The sequence below is a fragment of the Coregonus lavaretus genome (genome assembly GCF_964263955.1).
Source record: "Coregonus lavaretus genome assembly, chromosome: 12".
Lineage (NCBI taxonomy): Eukaryota > Metazoa > Chordata > Actinopteri > Salmoniformes > Salmonidae > Coregonus > Coregonus lavaretus.
The window spans coordinates 11,493,548-11,517,646 of record NC_139999.1 but is presented as its reverse complement, the minus strand read 5'-3'; the positions used below and the strand labels follow the sequence as shown (position 1 = coordinate 11,517,646).

Below are 24,099 nucleotides of genomic sequence, written 5' to 3'. Positions count from 1 at the left end.
TTTATTATTTCATTCCAAATCACTATTTTATAGTTCTTCAAAATAAATAAGGAATCATTTTATGACTGCTGAATACCAATACCAAATATCAATAACTTGGATAATGTATTATCAAGTAGATACCTTGCGAAACAACAGCTGGTCTCTATATCAGGGGTTCTTACACTTTTTCAGCCTGGGACCCAAATTAGAAATTCTGTGTTTTCCTGGGACCCAAGCTTATAAAAACATGCAACTATATGTAAATATGGGTACATTACATTGCCCTTATGCCTAAAACAAATGCAATATAGACAAAAACAAATAACAATGAAATACCCATATAAATAGATATTCATATGTATTGTTCCCCATTAAAAACACTCTTAGATATCTGTCTAGGTTGGAACTGTTGCTGTTATAATACAATAAATCATTTCCATTCTGAACTGGAATAAACAACAATAATTTCTACAGTAAAATGTACTGTAGGCCTGATCATTTTTCATCTGTACTGTTACTTAGGGTTGCAGTATCAGAAGCTAGCTAGCTTGCTTTGGCTAACGTTAACGTTAGCTAGCTAGCTATTAGCTGTGTACAATGGGATTGTTTGAAAGAGAAACTCACATCGACTACTATGAGAGATAGTAATCCCTTATTTCTGCTTACAGTGTCATCATCACCTGTTATAAAATGATAACAATGCCTTGCTAGCTGACTTCCACTTCCAGTGTCGAAGCACTGTTTTCCTGAAGCATTCTGCCCTGTTCTGAAAGAAGTCCCTGGGTTAACCGTCATGCTGTGGATGTTTGGTCAGGACGTATCGTTTTAATTTGTTCGTTTTGAGAGACTCATTACTAAGCACTTCTCCGCACAAAACACATTGTGGGCGCTCCTCGTTATTTCTCAAAGTTTGTATGAAACCGAGAGAGAGAAACTCATCGCTGTATTTGCGTTTCATGACGATTGAGCTCAGTCAGAACTTGTGGCTAGCTTGAGTCAATTCGATGACAGCGGTGAGTGACTGCGAGTGGGAAATGACAAGTCAGTGGCTGATATCACATCATCTGCTGCTGAACGACAGCGCTGTACCGTGTGGGTCGCGGAGTGATCTTCAAGAAAACGGCCGAAACAAGATTCGGTAAACCACGAGGCACACGCACATCTCCCTCGCGCAGCTGCCAAACTGAGCAGAGGCACCGCTGCTAAGCAGAGAGCTCACTGAACAGAGAGCGCGGTTGCACTTGGCCAAATAAATTCAAGTAATTCATGAAATATTTATACATTTACTCTGACGCGTCGCGACCCACCTGAGAAACTGTGCGATGTCGGTCAATTAGTTGTTTAAAAACCGAAAATAACCTTAAAGTTGGTTGATCGCTCAGGACTAATAGATGGAAAATGACATAGATATTCTATATCAGATAGCATTCATCAGAAATGATTTAAACACCACAAAGTTGCATATTTCACTCAGCACCCTAATAAACATGATTGTTATATTGTCACCCCACCTTAAAACTGCCTTGTCAATACTACATAACTAGAATTGACCTCATGAAAGACTTATTGATTTAAGATTGATGACCCATTGACTTTTATATCAGTATGCAGTCACACAGTGACCATTCTACTGTGTTTTACAATGAAGGCTATTAAATCAGATTAGACAGGTGATTATAAGTGTGTTGCTTTTCCATTTATATTAAATGCAATTGGTTTAAAATGGAATAAAATACTGTTGACCTGAATTTACTCTGAAACAATCAGACTAAACACATGACAATGGTGTCAATTGTCCAGCTGACATACCAGATCAAGCTGTGTTTTGAAGAGAAAAGCCCTGATACCGTAATGAATAAAGCAATCATCAAAATAGAATTTGCCCCCTCAGCATTCTTTTGGACAGAATTGAGTTAGCTACTGTATGTAGGGCACATACCGTTCACAGTTCCATTCAAACAAATCTCTGTAGTTTTGTTTTTGTTGTGTTCCCCTTTTTCAAATGGGAGGAAACCAATCACAACAGAGGATGAATTGTCTGAACACGAGCGGCCATATCAACAAGTTCAATGACTCCGTCTCTGGTCTGGTCGCTCTTTAGGCTTCTTTCCCTTTTCCCTTTGGGAAGTTTGTCAATGCCACTGTGCCACATTATGTGCTTCATGTGCTTTTTTTGATTACATAAATTCTTCAAAATTCACAAAATGTGACGTTAGCTGATGAAGATTATCTCATAGAACAAAACGTACAGTGCCTTTGGAAAGTATTCAGACCCCTTGACTTTTTCCACACTTAGTTACGTTACAGCCTTATTCTAAAATGGATTGAATTAAAACAATTCCTCAGCAATCTACCCCATAATGACAAAGCGAAAACAGGTTTTTTGAAATTTGTGCTAATTTATTAAAAATAAAAAACTGAAATACCTTATTTACATAAGTATTCAGACCCTTTGCTATGAGACTCGAAATTGAGCTCAGGTGCATCCTGTTTCCATTTATCATCCTTGAGATGTTTCTACAACTTGATTGGAGTCCACCTGTGGTAAATTCAATTGATTGGACATGATTTGGAAAGGCACACACCTGTCTACATAAGGTCCCACAGTTGACAGTGCATGTCAGAGCAAAAACCAAGCCATGAGGTCAAAGGAATTGTTCGTAGAGCTCCGAGACAGGATTGTGTTGAGGCACAGATCTGGGGAAGGGTACCAAAAACTTTCTGCAGCATTGAAGGTCCCCAAGAACACAGGGGCCTCCATCATTCTTAAATGGAAGAAGTTTGGAACCACCAAGACTCTTCCTAGAGCTGGCTGCCCGGCCAAACAGTAATCGGGGGAGAAGGGCCTTGGTCAGGGAGGTGACCAAGAACCCGATGGTCACTCTGACAGAGCTCTAGAGTTCATCTGTGGAGATGGGAGAACCTTCCAGAATTACAACCATCTCTGCAGCACTCCACCAATCAGGCCTTTATGGTAGAGTGGCCAGACGGAAGCCACTCCTCAGTAAAAGGCACATGACAGCCCGCTTGGAGTTTGCCAAAAGGCACCTAAAGACTCTCAGACCATGAGAAACAAGGTTCTCCGGTCTGATGAAGCGTCACATCTGGAGAAATTCTGGCACCATCCCTACGGTGAAGCATGGTGGCGGCAGCATCATGCTGTGGGGATGTTTTTCAGCGGGAGGGACTGGGAGACTAGTCAGGATTGAGGGAAAGATGAACGGAGCAAAGTACAGAGAGATCCTTGACGAAAACCTGCTCCAGAATGCTCAGGACCTCAGACTGGGGCGAAGGTTCACCTTCCAACTGGATAACGACCCTAAACACACAATCAAGACAATGCAGGAGTGGCTTCGGGACAAGTGTCTGAATGTCCTTAAGTGGCCCAGCCAGAGCCTGGACTTGAACCTGATCGAACATCTCTGGAGAGACCTGAAAATAGTTGTGCAGCGACGCTCCCCATCCATCCTGACAGATTTTTAGAGGATCTGCAGAGAATAATGGGAGAAACTCCCCAAATACATATTTTACATTTTAGTCATTTAGCAGACACTCTTATCCAGAGCGACTTACAGTTAGTGAGTGCATACATATTTATTTTTTTCATACAGGTGTGCAAAGCTTGTAGCGTCATACCCAAGAAGACTCAAGGCTGTAGTCTCTGCCAAAGGGGCTTCAACAAAGTACTGAGTAAAGGGTCTGAATACTTATGTAAATGTAATATTTCAGTTTTTATTTTTGATAAATTAGCAATATTTTCAAAAAACGTGTTTTTGCTTTGTCATTATGGGGTATTGTGTGTAGATTGATGAGGGAAAAAAACCTATTTAATCAATTTTAGAATAACCTAACAAAACGTGGAAAAAGTCAAGCGGTCTGAATACTTTCCGAAGGCACTGTATATGATCTCCTAAGCCTGTGTTTACCACAGACCTTATTGTCTGTGTTTATCCAAAAACCCTATAAGAACGCCATTCATTCAAACCCTACATGAAAGCCAGGCTTTATACAACGAACCATGGCAGAGTTAGTTAGTCCCTCCAAAAGGACACCATTACTATTTCTCTCTATTGGGCCCCTTGATAAAAGTGAGCAACGTTTGAATGCCACAGGATGTCTGAACATCATTGCCAATCAGGTGCATCCCTTCATGGCAGCAGTGTATCCATCTGCAAATTGATTTTTTCAACAGGATAATGCTCCATTTCACAATGCTAGGATTGTCCAGGAATGGTTTCACAAACATGACAGTGAATTCAGCTTACTGCAGTGGCCTGCCCAATCACCACCAGATCTCAATCCAAATGAGCATCTGTGGGATGAGATGGAACAAGCTATTCGGAATAGGGATCCACTACCAGCCAACTTGACACAACTGTGGGAAGCATTGGAGTCAACATGGGCCAGTATCCCTGTGGAATGCTTTCGACACCTTGTAGAGTCCATGCCCCGACGAATTGAGGCTGTTCTGAGGGCAAACTCAATGTTAGGAATGTGTTCTTAATGTTTTGTGCACTCAGTGTATATGCCATTTAGCAGCCATATTTATCCAAAGCGAGTTGTGACTTACAGTAGTGTGTGCATTCATATGACATAATTTCATGTTTTTATTGTGGAGAAAGAAACAAAACATTTTTCGAACTTGTTTGATATCTCATTGGTTTAAAGCAACATATGACTGAAACCCATGACTGATTGTTTAGATATGTTAATAATGTAGACACCTGTAAACCTGATGGGATGTTCATGTGACTTGCCTGAGATTCATTCCATATATGGATTTCAGAGAACATGCAATGAATCTCACTTACAGCAGTGAAGCTAACTAAAAGATTGGATTCACTGTTAATGTTTTAAAGATTGTGATGTTGTTTTGTGATTTAAGGACTGGGTTATGACTTGTTTTAAAAAGAAAAATGCTAATAGTCTGGGTAGCCATTTGATTAGATGTTCAGGAGTCTTATGGCTTGGGGGTAGAAGCTGTTTAGAAACCTCTTGGACCTAGACTTGGCGTTCCGGTACCTTTATCAAGGGAACATCCCTGGTCAACCCTACTGCCTCTGATCTGACAGACTCACTAAACATACATGCTTCATTTGTAAATTATGTCTGAGTGTTGGAGTGTGCCCCTGGCTATCCATTAATTTAAAAAACAAGAAAATTGTACCTTCTGGTTTGCTTAATATAAGGAATTTGAAATAATGTATACTTTTACTTTTGATACTTAAGTATATTTTAGCAATTACATTTACTTTTGATACTTAAGTATATTTAAAACCAAATACTTTTAGAGTTTTACTGAAGTCGTTTTTTTTCTGGGTGACTTTCACTTTTATGTGAGTTATTTTCTATTAAGGTATCTTTACTTTTACTCAAGTATGACAATTGGGTACTTTTCCACTGCTGCCTATACGAAAGATACCTTTAACTAACCCTCTGTGCCTATACTCTCTGGCTCTGCGAAGATGTAAGTAGAAACTGATCTAGGATGAAGAATGTTGTTGAGGTTACCATTCTCAAATCTTCACGAAAATTCCAAACTGACCTTAGATCGGCACCCTGGGGCAACTTCAGCCTTTAATCGCCGCCTCTTCTTACGACTAACGAAATAAAAGGACCAATAAACGGTCAATATGTAAATCTACGAACCACGATTGGATAAATTGAAACTCTCGTTTCGAAGAGTTGACCACTCCTTCACGTTTACTGAGCGAGTGGAATTTTCCAGTATCTCATTCAGCAAGTTTTACAACTAGTGACCAGATATACGACACTTTTACGTACTAGAAAGAAATATCTCAATCTGACATTTATTTCAGGTGAGTGTCTTTTACGTTATCAAATACAACTATTAGCTAATGTATCATAATTCGATTGACACTTTTTATGTCATCTTTGCTTAATTTCTTATAATGTATTATTGAAAGAGGAACTGCCGCGGCTAGGTAGTTAAAGTGAGGTAACGTTAGCAAGTTAACACTAGCTTGCTCAGATAGTGCAATTAAACTATCTATTCGAATTTTAAGTCCGTTTTTTATATTTTTATATAGAGGAACTTGATTAATAATGTTTCAGCAACGTTATATAGTTACGGAAGTTACTGAATTACCTAACTAGCCATTTCCGGATAAATAAAAGCTAGTTAGCTAACTAGCCTTGGTAGTTAGCTAAGTAAATTAGGCGCAATCGTAATGAAACATATTGTTGCTTTTATTTAATAAGATTACTTAGGGAAAATTATAATATAATGGTATTTGTTAAATCTAGAATCCTTAGTTGAAACAATAACAAAGCGTTTACCCGCCCCTCTTTCGTTAAATAGCAAGTTAGCTAATGGATGGGGCTGGCAAAAATGTAACTACTAACCACTAATTTGACGTTTTAGGCATTTAGCAAACACTCTAATCCAGAGCGATTTACAGTAGTAAGTACATACATATTTATACTTGTTCTAATGGTATAAAAATGGGCGTGTAGCTCGAACCCACAACCCTGTTGTTGCAAGTGCCATGCTCTACCAAATGATCTAGTATGGTGTGCAAGGACTGACCATACATTATATCAGATCTAGTTTTAACCATGTTTTGAGGCTATAACTAATATTGTTCGTATTTAAGTTCTTTGCAAACATTGGAGTAAGACAAACTTATATTTTGGGTTATGATGGGTTATGACAGTTGAACTAAGCTCATAAGTAATATTCTTCAAGAACCAATGGGGAAATGTGTGTGTGTGTGTGTAATATATATGTATGTCCAAAAATTGATGTAGCAAATAAAGATTCTAGCTTTTAAATAAAAGTGAAATAGCTATCTAACTAACGTTAATTATTCAACCGGTTTGGGGTGTAGGAAAATTACAAGTTAGACTCGAGTTGAATCTTGTTCACATCTTGACCTGGAATGTCTTTTACGCTAGCAACTGAGCCAAAGATACTGGCGTTGATGCCTCAGGGCCATGCAAACGGATGCCCAAATATAGACCTCCGGTTATTGAGCGTGTGTTGAGCTACACGCCCATTTTACTGATGAGTAGGAGGCAGGTTGTAAACCCTCGTGATCCTTTGATGTGTGAGTGGGTGGAGATTATCCAAAAGGGGTGTTACTGTATGTACATGGGACAGGCTTTGTGTGTAGTAGGTTTAATTTTGTGTGTGTACTCTCACGCTCAGGACTCTGACAGGCTTGTCTATATATAACCTCCATGGCTTTTCCTCTCCAGACTCTAGCAGCAGCTAATCAGCACCTGATCTACTGACCACTACGATCGACTTACGACTAACTAAGATCTCACAGCTCCTTTCTACATCTGCGATCTATCTGAAAGTTACCATGGCTCACCAGCAGCAGATCAGGTACTGTAACTGTGGCTTTCTCTCATCTGCCTTGAGCTTCTTTCTGACTTTTTTTTACTCAATATGTGCAATTTCTAGATAGTAGCTTTGTTTTTGTTTAGTGTTAGGAACCCAGGAAAATGTATCCTCAGTACAGTTTTCATAAAGGCATGCATCCATTATGTTTTATCTATTTCAAGTGCCTTGAAGTTGTGTGTGTGTGTGTGTACCACCTCATTTCAAACGGTATGATTTTTTTCCAGCCTTCCCGCCAAGCTGATCAATGGTGGTATTGCTGGCATTGTGGGGGTCACCTGTGTGTTTCCCATAGACCTGGTAAAGACCAGGCTACAGAATCAGAGGCAAGGCCAGCAGATCTACAAAAACATGTGAGTCCTTCACTCCGTCCTCCCTTTTCATGTCATGCTGTGTGGTTGCATAGCTAAATCTTGATAGTTCAGTTTATTTGACAGTTTTTAAAAACCCAACAAAGGACATGGAATGACACTAATATAGGATGGGATATCTTGAGATGTACTTCAGAGAATGTGGCTGCTGTTGTGAAAGCATAGACTTATGCCAGGCTTTTGAGTCCCATGTCCGTGACGACAGACTGCCGTCATTGTCCCATTCTTCCCCGTTGAGTAATCCTGAGGAATGTGCGAGGCCAGTGGAAATTTCCCTTTGCTCTGTGCACCCATTCAGCTGGCATCTCCACCCTAAACCCCTCGATGTTCCTTAGTTCTGACTGTCTGTTTTACCTACGGGTAGGGCTGGCGCGGTAATTGTATAATTGTGTAACTGACGATTGTGGATTAAGTCCGTCATGAAAATGAAATCAACTTCATATTCTAGTCGACAAACTACCTGAAAGCAGCAAACTAAAGTAAGCCTGGATTACATCGAACAGTTTATATAAGCAGAGGGGAGGCAAAACTAGGCAGTTTTAGAATTTGTGGAACAGACATCTGACTGAAGACGGGACGGCTGGGCATTAAAAAAGATTGACACTTGCGGTCGAGTCAGCTTCCGCGATAACATGGACTCTTTACAACGTGATGAAACGTTGTTGTTGTTGCTATTGTAACGAATCCAGCGGTGATTACAGTCATTTGGCTGACAAATAACCTTCACCAAAAATTCCATTACTGTCAAAGCCCAACCTACAGGAGTAGAAATAGCTGTACTTTGCATTTACATATGATTTGTTGAATGATGTCTCTTTAAACTTTTTGTCATGAAGGCAAGTGTTCATTAATTGATTAATAGAAGTTGATACATTCCCCTCATTCTGACTTGTTTTCTCTCTTAGGATGGACTGCCTCATAAAAACTGTTCGATCAGAAGGATACTTTGGCATGTATAGAGGTAAGACTCATTACATTTTTAGTCATAGTTTTATAGTACTTGTTCTATATCTAGTCAACAGGGGGGTTATTAGTGAAATTGTGACAGATTGCAAGAACATTATTTTAAGCTATACCTGATCTGGTTTGAATTATTTGCTTAAAGTGAAAGCAGTCAAGTAGTTTCTCATTATTGATAGAAAAAATTATATTCTGATGTGATCTCAAAAGTTGATAGATTGTCACTGCATTGTACTGATGTAGTGATGTTTATGTGCATCATTAAAAATTGGCTTGTTTCTTTGTACTCGTTTATTTTGATTTGAATAAATGACAAATGGTGGAATATTCTCCATCAATCCTTTTAAAAGCGAATGGCCTAATTTTCAATTAATGACATGATTGATGCAATGTTCACAGTGAAATGCATTACTTTAGCTGTACTGAAACTAAATACTGTATGAAACACATTGACACATTTATGATGTACATAGCCTAGTGTCTATTGTGGAGAGGAGGTTGGAGCTCGTTTTATGGGACTCCATTTATGTGAGGAATGCTTGTTTTTCATATTACAGGCTTGGGTCACCCTGGGATATTGAACGGCTAGCCGATATGGCGCAGCCACGCTGAAGGCAAATCATTTAATGGTTCTTACAACAATGCTCTATTTCAACTAGGCAAACATTTCCCATTTGTTCAATATTTTGCTCCTTCATGTCTTGATATCAGTGAACCTGTTCTTTCTCCTGTCGACTCATCTCCCTTTCTGTTTCTTCACCAACACTTGTGACCGTTGCCATACAGTGTTCTTGTGAAAATGTATGTCGTAGTAGTGGCTAAGGTGACTTTCATTCTCATCTATCCATTTCCCACTGGCATGTCGGCTAGCCTACATCTTAATGTAAAGTCTTCTTCCCACATTGTTTTCTAAAGAGAAGTTGGTCTTTCTTCCAGTAGTAACTTTTTTTCATTTTCTCCTGGAATTTACCGTCTTCTCTGCATCCCCTTCTCTAGTGTTCTCTGATCTCTTTTCTCATTCCGGTTCTGCTTGCTTCTCATCATGTTTCTCATGTTTTAATGTAACTCATTAGGTTGACTTACGCTTGAAATAATCCCCCTCCATGATCGTGCCAGAGCAGCCATCTTGAGCGCTTCTCGTCTATTTCATTTTGAAACGCGTGTGTTAGATTGATAGCTAGTACTGTACAGTCAATGGCATTGCATACTTAAATGGACTGATGATGGTGGGGAATGTTTTGGGAATGTGTTTGTTTGTAACATTTTCTTGTAAAAACATTTTAGATGTATGATTTTTAAGGTTTGACTAAAGGTCAATTGTTTTGTCTTCAGGTGCTGCTGTGAATCTGACCCTGGTCACCCCTGAGAAGGCCATCAAACTAGCCGCAAATGACTTCTTCCGCCAGCATCTTAGCAAAAATGGGTAAATTACTGTTTACTTTTCGGCCATTGAAGACTGTAGATTAAGAGTACAGATGGATGTAGCTAATAGATATATAATGAAGTGTCCAACTAGTCATTGAAGAGACCAATCCTATCCCACGCATGCTTTCTAACCTCTGACTCCTTGTTGCAGGAAGGGCTTGACTGTGTTTAAGGAGATGCTGGCAGGTTGTGGTGCAGGCATATGCCAGGTTGTCATTACTACTCCCATGGAAATGCTTAAGATTCAACTTCAGGACGCAGGAAGGCTAGGTAAACAAGTACACAGTATTGATTGAAGAAAGTTATATTACATGTGATTCCTACAGTGGCAAATACAATTTGTGCACATATATTCATGTATTTTGTTGTTCTTCCTCCCAGTGGCTCAGCAGAGAATGCCAGCCACGATGTCTCCCACTAAGCTGGCTGCCACCAACACAGTGCTGAGCAGGTCCTACAACGTGGGGCCCAGCCCTGCAGTCAGGGCGGTGTCTGCTACCCAGATCGCCCGGGAGCTTCTGCACAAACAAGGCATCCAGGGCCTCTACAAAGGCCTCGGGGCCACCCTGATGAGGTAAGGGCTTCTTACACATTCATATAAAGTCAAAGGCCTAAAGTCATTTTTATTGGGGTTGCTGGGCTAGAAAAAACAGGAATAGCTTTAGAAAACAGATTTACCAACCAGTAAAATACTTGTCTTCTATTTCAGAGATGTTCCCTTCTCCATGGTCTACTTCCCACTGTTCGCCCACCTTAACCGGCTGGGCCAGCCCTCTCGAGATGAATCAGCACCCTTCTACTGGGCCTTCCTCTCTGGCTGTCTGGCTGGCTCCACTGCAGCTGTGGCAGTCAATCCTTGTGATGGTGAGTCTGGAATCTGTCTCCGTTTGTGACCCACTTTTATTAAGCTAGCGGATGTATATATTTTTTACTGCTCTACTTCCTGTTCTAACAAGTTCCCGCTCTTTATTTCAGTTGTCAAAACGAGATTGCAATCTCTGAGCAAAGGGGCCAACGAGGAGAGCTACAACGGTGTGGTTGACTGCGTCAGGTACAGTCACTCTTTAATCATGCTTTTCCCTGACTTTGGTCTCTTTGCAACTTTCCAACCAGTGAGGTCTATAATAATTGATTTACATAATTTCCTGAAATTCAAGCATTGATGGTTTATTTCCTCTCGGTCTCCCTGCAGTAAGATCATGCGTAAGGAGGGTCCCTCTGCCTTTCTGAAGGGAGCAGGATGCAGGGCGCTGGTCATCGCTCCTCTCTTCGGCATTGCACAGGTCATGTACTTTATTGGCATCGGAGAGTTCATCCTGGACCAGTCACCTTTCAACTACTTGTCTGCATGAGATGAGACCAACACTACCTGGCTATGCATTGGACTCTCTCACACGTCGGATGAAGAAGTATCTCAGCAAAAGACTGGCAGCTATATTTAATCAGTATATGGTGCAGAAAAAATTAACTACCCAAGACTGTTGAGGTGTCTGTCAGAGCTTTGGAACCTAGAAAAGAGAAAAAATGTAACCATTCTGTAGTTCTTGACTTCCTGTATGGTCTAACGGCTGTACTGCACTTCCTCCAAATGTTTTCCTGGCTTATTTAATGGGCTGTGACCAACGATTGCACTTGAAGGTGTCAGTTTGCTGAACTGCGGACCATGAAGTGCAGCAGTGGCGCTGGCCGGGGAGTCTTCCCCGTTTCCTCTCCCTCTGTGAGGGGCCACTTCAACACAACTGAAGAATTTTTCACAGTTTTTTGTTTTCTTTATTCATTGTTTATCTAAAAATATTTTTGATAATTTAAAATTCTACTTTTGTGCTGTTGGTTGAATGCCATAGTGTGGTGTAAAGATTTGTGTAGGTCACAGGAGGTTGGTGGCACCTTAATTGGCCATTATGAAAAATGTATGCACTCACTAACTGTAAGTCGCTCTGGATAAGAGCGTCTGCTAAATGACTTAAATGTAAAATGAGAACGGGCTCGTGGTAATGGCTGGAGCGGAATCGGTGGAATGGTATCATTACATCAAACATGGTTTCCAGGCGTTTTATGCCATTCCAAATGTTCCGTTCCAGCCATTATTATGAGCCGTGCTCCCGTCAGCCTCCACTGGTTTAGGTATTTCATAGCGTTGGTCATGTATTTGCAGTCATGTGATTTCAAGCCTTCAATTAATCCGATTCACACATTTTAATTGTTAATTTAACTGTGGTCAACTGAGGGCAAAGAAACATCTCTAGAAATACAATAGAATTAGCTTTTTAACCTTTTTTAAAAAGAAACCTCAACTCACATTTCACTGAGGTTTAGTTTGAGACAGAGGGACCAAGCGCCTAAGAGTTTGCTGCCACAGACACTCACATCTTAGTATATTAAATTATTAGCACTGTTAACCTTTTTTCTATGTTTTTATAATAATATGCCATTTAGCAGACGCTTTTATCCAAAGCGACTTAGTCATGTGTGCATACAGTTTTACGTATGGTATTTATATTATGCATATTTATGAAAATTCATACAGTAGGGTTGTGAAGTGTTCTGGTATGGTCCACGTTACTTCAAGGCTATAGACAATAGTTCAACACTTTTAGTTTCTTTGTATTAATGACATGCCGCTAAATGTAACGCAACTGGTTTTGTATTTGCCTTAACCGAGTGGATAGGCATTTCTCACTCCAAGTAAGTGATACCGTATCGAGACTGACTGAGCCTGCCAAGTAGCATCACTGATACTATCTGCACCAGGTCATCTAACAGAGGAAATGACTGTTACATCACTTTGTATGTTGTATGTCCTAATTTTGTTTTGTATATGTTTTAGTGATGCCCGGGTTGACTCATAACCTGCAGTCCCGACGGTTATATCCACGGGATGGGCAGGTTTAGGGTTATGAAATGTGTGGATGAAGGGCAGTTTGAATAAACAGAACAATGAATTTAAAAAAATCAATACATGTATACTTCTTGTGCGGTCATATCTATAGTTTACATTGAGTTTTTTCACTAACACTTTACTTAGCATGCAGCGTCATAACACTATATATGCACAAAAGTATGTGGACACCCCTTCAAATTAGTGGATTCGGCTATTTCGGCCACACTGTTGCTGGTGTATAAAATCAAGCACACAGCCATGCAATCGCCATAGACAAACATTGGCAGTAGAATGGCCTTACTGAAGAGCTCAGTGACTTTCAACGTGGCACCGTCATAGGATGCCACCTTTCCAACAAGTCAGTTGGTCAAATGTCTGCCCTGCTAGAGCTGCCCCAGTCAACTGTAAGTGCTGTTATTGTGAAGTGGAAACGTCTAGGAGCAACAACGGCTCAACCTCGAAGTGGTAGGCCACACAAGTTCACCGAACGGGAAGGCCGAGTGCTGAAGCGCATAAAAATAGTCTCCTCGGTTGCAACACTCACTACCAAGTTCCAAACTGCCTCTGGAAGCAACGTCAGCACTGTTCGTCGGGAGCTTCATGAAATGGGTTTCCATAGCCGAGCAGCCGCACACAAGCCTAAGATCACCATGCGCTATGCCAAGCGTCGGCTGGAGTGGTGTAAAGCTCGCAGCCATTGGACTTTCTCCGGATTGATTAATCATCTGGCAGTCCGACGGACGAATCTGGGTTTGGCGGATGCCAGGAGAACGCTACCTGCACCAATGCAGTGCCAACTCTAAAGTTTGGTGGAGGAGGAATAATGGTCTGGGGCTGTTTTTCATGGTTCGGGCTTGGCCCCTTAGTTCCAGTGAAGGGAAATATTAACGCTACAGCATACAATTACATTCTAGACAATTCTGTGCTTCCAACTTTGTGTGAACAGTTTGGGGAAGGCCTTAATCGACATCCATGTCATCGGCGCCTGGAGAACAGTGGGTTAACTATTAATGCCCATGATTTTGGAATGAGATGTTGGACGAGCAGGTGTCCACATACTTGTGGTCATGTAGTGTATGTCATAACTGCGGACATATGGTCATAACACCATACTGCCTTATTTTATGGCTGGTAATGACACCTACAGAAGTGTCAAAACCCACACTTATTCAAATGTGTTCTTTCCCTGCCAAGAAGTTTCCTTTCTTTTGAAAGTTTGTTTCTTAAGTCCTTTGTTGTTGTAATGAATTATTTACAGTCATGTTTTTTTCCATCATATTTTAAAGAACTTGTAGAAAATACACTTTATGATACTGTCAAGAAGAATTATGACCATCCTAGTCATATGAGCCAGATAGGCCTATCACGTACATGACTTTATGTCAGTCATCAGTCAAAAAGAGGGTGTCTTGTCCTGCTCCTGAAATCTGTTCCTGCATTCATTCCAGTCATCAGCAACAGAGCATTTGGGTAGGTGCATGTTTGACAGCAATGTGTGCGCAATTACAATGACAATTTAATATGGTCAATTTCATAAAATGTTATATAACATAAACATACTGTTGACAAGTAGGCTATGGTGTAATGGAATGTTTTGCCTTCTGTGGTAGATTTTGTGGGTTTTGACACTCTTATGTAGGTGTTATAACCAGCCATAAAATAATGCAATATATGTCACAAAAGATTCAAATATGTGTCATGACAAGTTATGTCAGCTGTTATGACATATTATGACATGGTTATTATGACCGTTTCATAATGTGTTATGACGCTGGGTGTCAAGTAAAGTGTTACCGGTTTTTCATCATTTTTATCTGGCATTAGTGCGTAAGCCTAAACTTTAGGGCCTAACTGTATGGAAAACCTAATTGTTCAATAAATAAATGTTCAAGAGAAAAAAACAGAACTGCGCATTTTCTAAATTTGCTGGTTAGGGTGGGGCCTCAGATTTGACCATTATCACAAATAGTCGGGAGATTGCGGATGGGTTATTATCAATTGCGGGTGAACAAACAACTGACCCCCACCACCATGCTTGACCTTTGGTATGATGTTCTTACTGTGGAATGCAGTGTTTGGTTTTCACCAGGCATAATGGGACCCATCTAGTCCAAAAAGTTGACTCAAGTTTGCCAAAAAGCACCTGGATGCTCATCAAGACTCTTGGAAGAACGTTCTATGGACAGATGATTCAAAAGTATAACTTTTTGGACGACATGGTTCCAGTAATGCCTGGCGAAAACCAAACTCTGCATTCCACAGTAAGAACATCATACCAAAGGTCAAGCATGGTGGTGGTGGTGTGATGGTTTGGGGATGCTTTGCTGCCTCAGGACCTGGACGACTTGCCTTAATAGAAGGAACCATTAATTCTGCTCTGTATCAGAGAATTCTACAGGAGAATGTCAGACCATCCGTCTGTGAGCTGAAGCTGAAGTGCAGCTGGGTCATGCAGCAAGACAATGATCCAAAACACACAATCAAGTCTACATGAACATCTGCTAAAAAGCAACTTATTTGAAGTTTTGGAATGGCCTAGTCAAAGTCCAGACCTAATCCCAATTGAGATGTTGTGGCAGGACTTGAAACGGGCAGTTCATGCTTGAAAACCCACACGTCACTGAGTTAAAGCAGTTCTGCATGGAAGAGTGGGCCAAAATTCCTCCACAGCGACGTGAGAGACTGATTAACAACTACAGGAAGCATTTGGTTGGAGTCATTGCAGCTAAAGGTGGCACAACCAGTTATTGAGTGTAAGGGGGCAATTACTTTTTCACACAGGGGAATTGGGTGTTGCATAACTTTGTTTATGAAATAAATGAAATAAATATGTAATTGTTGTGTTATTTGTCCACTTATGTTCCCTTTATCTAATATTAGGTTTTGGTTGAAGATCTGATAACATTCAGTATCACAAATATGCAAAAGTAGAGAAAATTAGAAAGGGGGCAAATACTTTTTCATAGCACTGTATTTTACAGGCAACAGCTACAAAATGGACAAGCTGATAAAATAAAAGCATTCAATGGTTTCTTTTTTGTTTGACATTATTAGCATACATAACCTGGATCTACAACAGTGTAGCCGACTATGTGCACACAATATTAACACCCAGTAGAATTCACTCAAAATATACACTAACTCACTGGAACAGTTCACACGTTGTGTTCTCTGAGACCTCACACAGGACAATGCAAAAAGCTTGAACATCCAGACATCAGGAGGTTGGACATTGACAGAATGACAGAACAGTACTTCATAAAATGTAGCTGCCTCCCTGACACAGAATATTGATGACAATAGTTATTCAGAAAGTCGGTCCAGCTGAAACCTGCTCTTTTCCAACAGGGAATAATTCTAGCAGAGCAACACTTTGCTGATGGGCCAAATAAAGGACAACAACATACAGGTTGTTAAAGTAAAATATGCAGCTGTGGTAGGAATAGGTTGCTTGGGCTTGTCTGTACAAAGATGCACATTTGAGGCATTTAGTGAGTAATGAAATGTATGATGCATAGGCGCAAGTCCCAAAAACAGTTATGTAAAACTCAAGGCCTGGAGTTAAGATTACTGACCTAAATGAAGATTTACAAGCAGGCGATGGATGACTACAGTAGCTCTGTACACACAATTAACCCTTAAACTGAGGTTACAAGATATTGGATAAATAACGTTAAAAACAGCACACAAAGGAGTTTGTATTTACAGCAATGCTCTTCACCCATCACATTCCTGCGTCAAAGTGGAAGAGTTTACATGAACATGGAATGCTAGCAGTGTTAGAGGATGCTAAAAATTGGGAATGTCTCAGAGTAGTGCCAAATGCTGAGCCACGTTGTGCTTGGAGAGGAGTGCAGTGAGAGGCCAGTTATTCAGGTTACAGAGATGCCAGAGAAGACAGAGGTGGTCTGGTCTAACTGCCTCTGTCCAGGGGAAGGGGAAATCCCTGTGATAATTTGAGTGTTGTGATATCACACCCGCACCACTAAATTGACCCCTGGACTCAGAACGTTTGTGTAAAAAAAAAAGGCTCCCCCTGTCCACCGTCCCAGATGTGATGTCCCCTCATTGTTCAGGCATTGTGATTATAAAGAGCTGGTGAGTCTGTATTAAGCCTGCAGGGTGGGAGAAGCTACTGGCTCTTTTTATATCACCTCCCTGTTGTTCCGAATTGCACAGCAGAGGACCATACTGAAGATCATACCAATGACCTGAGAAGAGAACAAAAAAACATCTGTATTAGTAGGCTATAAGCTTGTAATACAGATTTATTGTAACATATTGTAAATAATTATATAACGAGTTACCATATGTAACATAATGTAATTTGTGCCCGAGTGTCAGTAAGATTCTTACCATTACTCCTGCAACACCAATCCCCACATATCCGATAATGTAGAGCTTTTCATTGAAAAAGTCCATTATTGCATTCCGACAGTCCTGGAAACAGACATAGCATATAGGTTAATGTCACAATACCTTTATTCACTTTTTCTTAATAAGAGAACATTGAGGGTATATTCATTAGCCTATATAGAGCATACATTATCTCTTAAACCCATGCTCTAAGCACAGCTATAGGTACTACTGTACTATAACTAGCCTATAAAACAATGCATAGTCACTTTAATAACTCTACCTACATGTACATTTACATATTACCTCGACTAACCGGTTCCCCCGCACATTGACTCGGTACCGGTACCCCCTGTATATAGCCTCGCTATTGTTATTTTTACTGCTGCTCTTTAATTATTTGTTACTTTTATTTTGTATTGTATTTTTTTGTGTGATTTTCTTTGGTATTCTTTCTTAAAACTGCATTGTTGGTTAAGGGCTTGTAAGTAAGCATTTCACTGTTGTATTCGGCGCATGTGACAAATACAATTTGATTTTATTTGAGATATTAATAATGTAATGTGAAATTAGGTCAAATAGACAACAGCAGGCCTACAGTAATAGCTAGTAGACCTATGGTAAAACAATGTTGTTTTCAATGGTGTTGTACTGCTCCCTAGAGGAATGTATGATACTGCAGCTTAAGAGCACAAAGAAGGGTTGTTTGTACCTTGCGGTCTTCATCAGCGTCAAGACACTGAGACGGGTTACTCACGGAGTCCACACAGCAATTCAGCTACAAATGGAAATAAAACATAATATAACAAATAAATATAGCATATCAAAACATAGAAAGGGACAACATTGACAATGTGACATGATCAAGTACATAATGAGAGCATAAAGAAACATTTAGTTTAACTCACAACATCGTGGTAAATGGCCGCTATAGCAGTGCGGTTGGAATTCTCAGAACCTTCTGAAATAGATTCACTGTAGAACTTTTGAACATCTTCAATGATCTAAAACATAGATCAAGGATGAATTAAAATTAGTCCGAGATTGCAGTATTAATAAGTTGTCTTTCATTCAAGTTTAATATCAGAACATTGATTGGAGTGGATATACCTTGTCTTTGCTTATGAATCCAAACACACCTGCAGCAACCTCTGCACCAACGATTACAAGAAGGCAGGCAAAGAACTGCAAAACAGAGAGGGCAGTGGCATATTTAACCAATAAGGCCTGAGGGAATGTGGTATATGGCCAATATACCACAGATAAGGGCTGTTCTTAAGCCAACGCAACGCGGAGTTCCTGGATACAGCCCTTAGCCGTGGTATATTGGCCATATACCACAAACCCCCGAGGTGCCTTATTGCTAATATAAACTGGTTACCAACATAACTAAAGCAGTAGAAAGAAATATTGTCATACCCGTGGTATACGGTCTGACATACCACGACTGTCAGCCAATCAGCATTCAGGGCTTGAACCACCCAGTTCATATTAATGCATAGCCTACCATACAGTATCCTGTACATATGGCCAGGAGTTTTCCCAGATCAGGACATATGGTCAGTAAAAACTCAGGGCCTGCTAACAGTATACTCATAAGAGAAGCCCACTGGGCACATACTGGTTGAATCAATGTTGTTTCCACGTAATTTAAATGAAATGACGTTGAACCAACGTGGAATAGATGTTGAATTGACGTCTGTGCCCAGTGGGAGGCTTGTGTTGAGTCAAGATGGTTGGGTAGAGCTTAGTTAAAATTCCATTCCACTGAACAGAGACAACCTGAGGCTAGGTGCCTAAGGTAAAACTCCCACCAATTACCCACCGACGCAAGGAGACACTGTGACTCCTTCACAGCTCCACAGCAACCAAAGAATCCCACCAGCGTCATGCCCCCACCTGCACCAATCAGTATGTACACGGCTGGGGAGAGATAGAGACAGAGACAGAGAGTGAGCGGAGGGGGGAGGGGACTGGGGAAGGGGACTGGGGGAGTTCAGTGAATCAACAGATGGTGGCAGCATTAAGCAAGATTGTTGCACATGGACAAAACCATGCAGCAACACACTAGATAACTGCAAACTGAAGTGTAGTAATTTCCCATATGTAAGACAGCTAACATGTTGACATTCTGAAGTGTCAGATGTGGAAAATACAGGAGCTGAAAGGAGATGCAAAATCCTGACAGTGGTGAAAAGTGTCATTAAAACAAGGTACTTTCCCACTTCAAAGTGCTCATTGCACATTATTCAAAGTGCCTCTTGGTTGATTTGAATATATTTTGCATACCTTGAATATCCTGGTGTTGCTAAGGTAATCCAATGCTCCACTTTGCTGAATTTGCAGCAGTACATTTCTCTATAATGTCTCTCATCAACACAACACTCATATTCAGAGGCCTGTGGATGTCCTCGTTAGCTGCTCTGATGACGTGGATGTCCATTAAGGCAGCCCCCCGCACCTCTCTGATTCAGAGGGGTTGGATTAAATGCGGAAGAAACATTTCAGTTGAATGCATTCAGTTGTTCGACTGACTAGGTATTCCCCTTTCAATGCCTGAGCAACACACCCCTCTCAACACAAGGAGCAGGAAAGATCATCACCACCCCTCACTACCAGCCCTGTAATGTCCCCCCCCCCCCCCCCCCCCAACACCAGCCCTGTGATGTCCCCCCCACCACCAGCCCCGTGTGTCCCCCCCTCACCACCAGCCCTGTGATGTCCCCCCCTCACCACCAGCCCTGTGATGTCCCCCCCCCTCACCACCAGCCCTGTGATGTCCCCCCCCTCACCACCAGCCCTGTGATGTCCACCCCCCACCACCAGCCCTGTGATGTCCCCCCACTCACTACCAGCCCTGTGATGTCCCCCCCCCACCACCAGCCCTGTGATGTCCACCCTCCACCACCAGCCCTGTGATGTCCCCCCCCTCACTACCAGCCCTGTGATGTCCCCCCCCACCACCAGACCTGTGATGCCCCCCCCCCCACCACCAGCCCTGTGATGCCCCCCCTCCCCCTCACTACCAGCCCTGTGATGTCCCCCCCCCCACTCACTACTAGCCCTGTGATGTCCCCCCCCACCACCAGCCCTGTGATGTCCCCCCCTCACTACCAGCCCTGTGATGCCCCCCCTCTCACTACCAGCCCTGTGATGTCCCCCCCTCACCACCAGCCCTGTGATGTCCCCCCCACCACCAGCCCTGTGATGTCCCCCCCCTCACCACCAGCCCTGTGATGTCCACCCCCCACCACCAGCCCTGTGATGCCCCCCCCTTACTACCAGCCCTGTGATGTCCCCCCCCTCTCACTACCAGCCCTGTGATGTCCCCCCCCTCACTACCAGCCCTGTGATGCCCCCCCCCCTCTCACTACCAGCCCTGTGATGTCCCCCCCCCTCACCACCAGCCCTGTGATGTCCCCCCCACCACCAGCCCTGTGATGTCCCCCCCCCACTACCAGCCCTGTGATGTCCCCCCCCTCACTACCAGCCCTGTGATGTCCCCCCCCACCACCAGCCCTGTGATGTCCCCCCCCCCCACTACCAGCCCTGTGATGTCCACCCCCCACCACCAGCCCAGTGATGTCCCCCCACTCACTACCAGCCCTGTGATGTCCCCCCCCCACCACCAGCCCTGTGATGTCCCCCCCCCCACCACCAGCCATGTGATGTCCCCCTCCTCACTACCAGCCCTGTGATGTCCCCTCCCCTCACTACCAGCCCTGTGATGTCCCCCCCCCCCCACCACCAGCCCTGTGATGTCCCCCCCCCTCACTACCAGCCCTGTGATGTCCCCCCCCCCTCACTACCAGCCCTGTGATGTCCCCTCCCCTCACTACCAGCCCTGTGATGTCCCCCTCCCACCACCAGCCCTGTGATGTCCCCCCCCCTCACTACCAGCCCTGTAATGTCCCCCCCCCCCCCCAACACCAGCCCTGTGATGTCCCCCCCACCACCAGCCCTGTGTGTCCCCCCCTCACCACCAGCCCTGTGATGTCCCCCCCTCACCACCAGCCCTGTGATGTCCCCCCCCCTCACCACCAGCCCTGTGATGTCCCCCCCCTCACCACCAGCCCTGTGATGTCCACCCACCACCACCAGCCCTGTGATGTCCCCCCACTCACTACCAGCCCTGTGATGTCCCCCCCCACCACCAGCCCTGTGATGTCCACCCTCCACCACCAGCCCTGTGATGTCCCCCCCCTCACTACCAGCCCTGTGATGTCCCCCCCCACCACCAGACCTGTGATGCCCCCCCCCCCTCACCACCAGCCCTGTGATGCCCCCCCTCCCCCTCACTACCAGCCCTGTGATGTCCCCCCCCCCACTCACTACTAGCCCTGTGATGTCCCCCCCCACCACCAGCCCTGTGATGTCCCCCCCTCACTACCAGCCCTGTGATGCCCCCCCTCTCACTACCAGCCCTGTGATGTCCCCCCCTCACCACCAGCCCTGTGATGTCCCCCCCACCACCAGCCCTGTGATGTCCCCCCCCTCACCACCAGCCCTGTGATGTCCACCCCCCACCACCAGCCCTGTGATGCCCCCCCCTTACTACCAGCCCTGTGATGTCCCCCCCCTCTCACTACCAGCCCTGTGATGTCCCCCCCCTCACTACCAGCCCTGTGATGCCCCCCCCCTCTCACTACCAGCCCTGTGATGTCCCCCCCCCTCACCACCAGCCCTGTGATGTCCCCCCCACCACCAGCCCTGTGATGTCCCCCCCCCACTACCAGCCCTGTGATGTCCCCCCCCTCACTACCAGCCCTGTGATGTCCCCCCCCACCACCAGCCCTGTGATGTCCCCCCCCCCCCACTACCAGCCCTGTGATGTCCACCCCCCACCACCAGCCCAGTGATGTCCCCCCACTCACTACCAGCCCTGTGATGTCCCCCCCCCACCACCAGCCCTGTGATGTCCCCCCCCCCACCACCAGCCATGTGATGTCCCCCCCCTCACTACCAGCCCTGTGATGTCCCCTCCCCTCACTACCAGCCCTGTGATGTCCCCCCCCCCCCACCACCAGCCCTGTGATGTCCCCCCCCCTCACTACCAGCCCTGTGATGTCCCCCCCCCCTCACTACCAGCCCTGTGATGTCCCCTCCCCTCACTACCAGCCCTGTGATGTCCCCCTCCCACCACCAGCCCTGTGATGTCCCCCCCCCCCTCACTACCAGCCCTGTGATGTCCCCCCCCCACCACCAGCCCTGTGATGTCCCCCCCCCTCACTACCAGCCCTGTGATGTCCCCCCCCCCTCACCACCAGCCCTGTGATGTCCACCCCCCCCCCCCTCACCACCAGCCCTGTGATGTCCACCCCCCCCCCCCCCCCACCACCAGCCCTGTGAAGTCCCCCCCCACTACCAGCCCTGTGATGTCCCCCCCCCCCCCCCACCACCAGCCCTGTGATGCCCCCCCTCCCCCTCACTACCAGCCCTGTGATGTCCCCCCCCCCACTCACTACTAGCCCTGTGATGTCCCCCCCCACCACCAGCCCTGTGATGTCCCCCCCTCACTACCAGCCCTGTGATGCCCCCCCTCCACTACCAGCCCTGTGATGTCCCCCCCTCACCACCAGCCCTGTGATGTCCCCCCCACCACCAGCCCTGTGATGTCCCCCCCCTCACCACCAGCCCTGTGATGTCCACCCCCCACCACCAGCCCTGTGATGCCCCCCCCTTACTACCAGCCCTGTGATGTCCCCCCCTTACTACCAGCCCTGTGATGTCCCCCCCCTCTCACTACCAGCCCTGTGATGTCCTCCCCCTCACTACCAGCCCTGTGATGCCCCCCCCCTCTCACTACCAGCCCTGTGATGTCCCCCCCCCTCACCACCAGCCCTGTGATGTCCCCCCCACCACCAGCCCTGTGATGTCCCCCCCCCACTACCAGCCCTGTGATGTCCCCCCCCTCACTACCAGCCCTGTGATGTCCCCCCCCACTACCAGCCCTGTGATGTCCACCCCCCACCACCAGCCCAGTGATGTCCCCCCACTCACTACCAGCCCTGTGATGTCCCCCCCCCACCACCAGCCCTGTGATGTCCCCCCCCCCACCACCAGCCATGTGATGTCCCCCCCCTCACTACCAGCCCTGTGATGTCCCCTCCCCTCACTACCAGCCCTGTGATGTCCCCCCCCCCCACCACCAGCCCTGTGATGTCCCCCCCCCTCACTACCAGCCCTGTGATGTCCCCCCCCCCTCACTACCAGCCCTGTGATGTCCCCTCCCCTCACTACCAGCCCTGTGATGTCCCCCTCCCACCACCAGCCCTGTGATGTCCCCCCCCCCTCACTACCAGCCCTGTGATGTCCCCCCCCCACCACCAGCCCTGTGATGTCCCCCCCCCCCCACTACCAGCCCTGTGATGTCCCCCCCCACCACCAGCCCTGTGATGTCCCCCCCTCACTACCAGCCCTGTGATGCCCCCCCCCCTCACCACCAGCCCTGTGATGTCCCCCCCCCCCACTACCAGCCCTGTGAAGTCCCCCCCCACTACCAGCCCTGTGATGTCCCCCCCCTCTCACTACCAGCCCTGTGATGTCCCCCCCCCCTCACTACCAGCCCTGTGATGTCCCCCCCCCTCACTACCAGCCCTGTGATGTCCCCCCCCCCTCACCACCAGCCCTGTGATGTCCACCCCCCCCCCCTCACCACCAGCCCTGTGATGTCCACCCCCCCCCCCCCCCCACTACCAGCCCTGTGATGTCCCCCCCCTCTCACTACCAGCCCTGTGATGTCCCCCCCCCCCTCA

At 45.3% G+C, this 24,099-nt stretch overlaps 2 protein-coding genes across 2 annotated transcripts in view; one reads left to right on the top strand and one right to left on the bottom strand.

Moving 5' to 3' along the window:
• Nucleotides 1-5,690: 5,690 nt before the first annotated feature.
• Nucleotides 5,691-13,063, top strand: LOC311138234 (mitochondrial glutamate carrier 1-like). The gene is made up of 10 exons (XM_084172908.1): nt 5,691-5,801; nt 7,204-7,336; nt 7,579-7,704; nt 8,628-8,683; nt 10,015-10,105; nt 10,259-10,377; nt 10,489-10,681; nt 10,817-10,971; nt 11,083-11,158; nt 11,300-13,063. The coding sequence occupies exons 2-10, from the start codon at nt 7,314-7,316 to the stop codon at nt 11,457-11,459; spliced, it is 999 nt and encodes a 332-aa protein (XP_084029034.1). The 5' UTR covers nt 5,691-5,801; nt 7,204-7,313; the 3' UTR covers nt 11,460-13,063.
• Nucleotides 13,064-15,528: 2,465 nt separating this feature from the next.
• Nucleotides 15,529-24,099, bottom strand: part of LOC311138236 (tetraspanin-2-like) — a 10,683-nt gene continuing 2,112 nt past the window's right edge. The window contains exons 2-7 of the mRNA XM_084172910.1: nt 19,170-19,267; nt 18,455-18,529; nt 18,253-18,348; nt 18,057-18,122; nt 17,345-17,428; nt 15,529-17,199 (exon numbers count right to left, since the gene is read on the bottom strand). Coding sequence (XP_084029036.1) covers nt 17,134-17,199; nt 17,345-17,428; nt 18,057-18,122; nt 18,253-18,348; nt 18,455-18,529; nt 19,170-19,267 — 485 coding nt within the window. The 3' untranslated portion in view covers nt 15,529-17,133. The remainder of the gene's footprint in view (nt 17,200-17,344; nt 17,429-18,056; nt 18,123-18,252; nt 18,349-18,454; nt 18,530-19,169; nt 19,268-24,099) is intronic.

What these genes read in the sequence shown, in the direction of transcription:
- LOC311138234 (XM_084172908.1), top strand. Translation starts at nt 7,314, where the DNA reads ATGGCTCACCAGCAGCAGATCAG. An exon ending in GGCAGTCAATCCTTGTGATG is followed by an intron (nt 10,972 to 11,082) that starts GTGAGTCTGGAA and finishes TCTTTATTTCAG; the next exon opens with TTGTCAAAACGAGATTGCAA. An exon ending in GGTGTGGTTGACTGCGTCAG is followed by an intron (nt 11,159 to 11,299) that starts GTACAGTCACTC and finishes GTCTCCCTGCAG; the next exon opens with TAAGATCATGCGTAAGGAGG.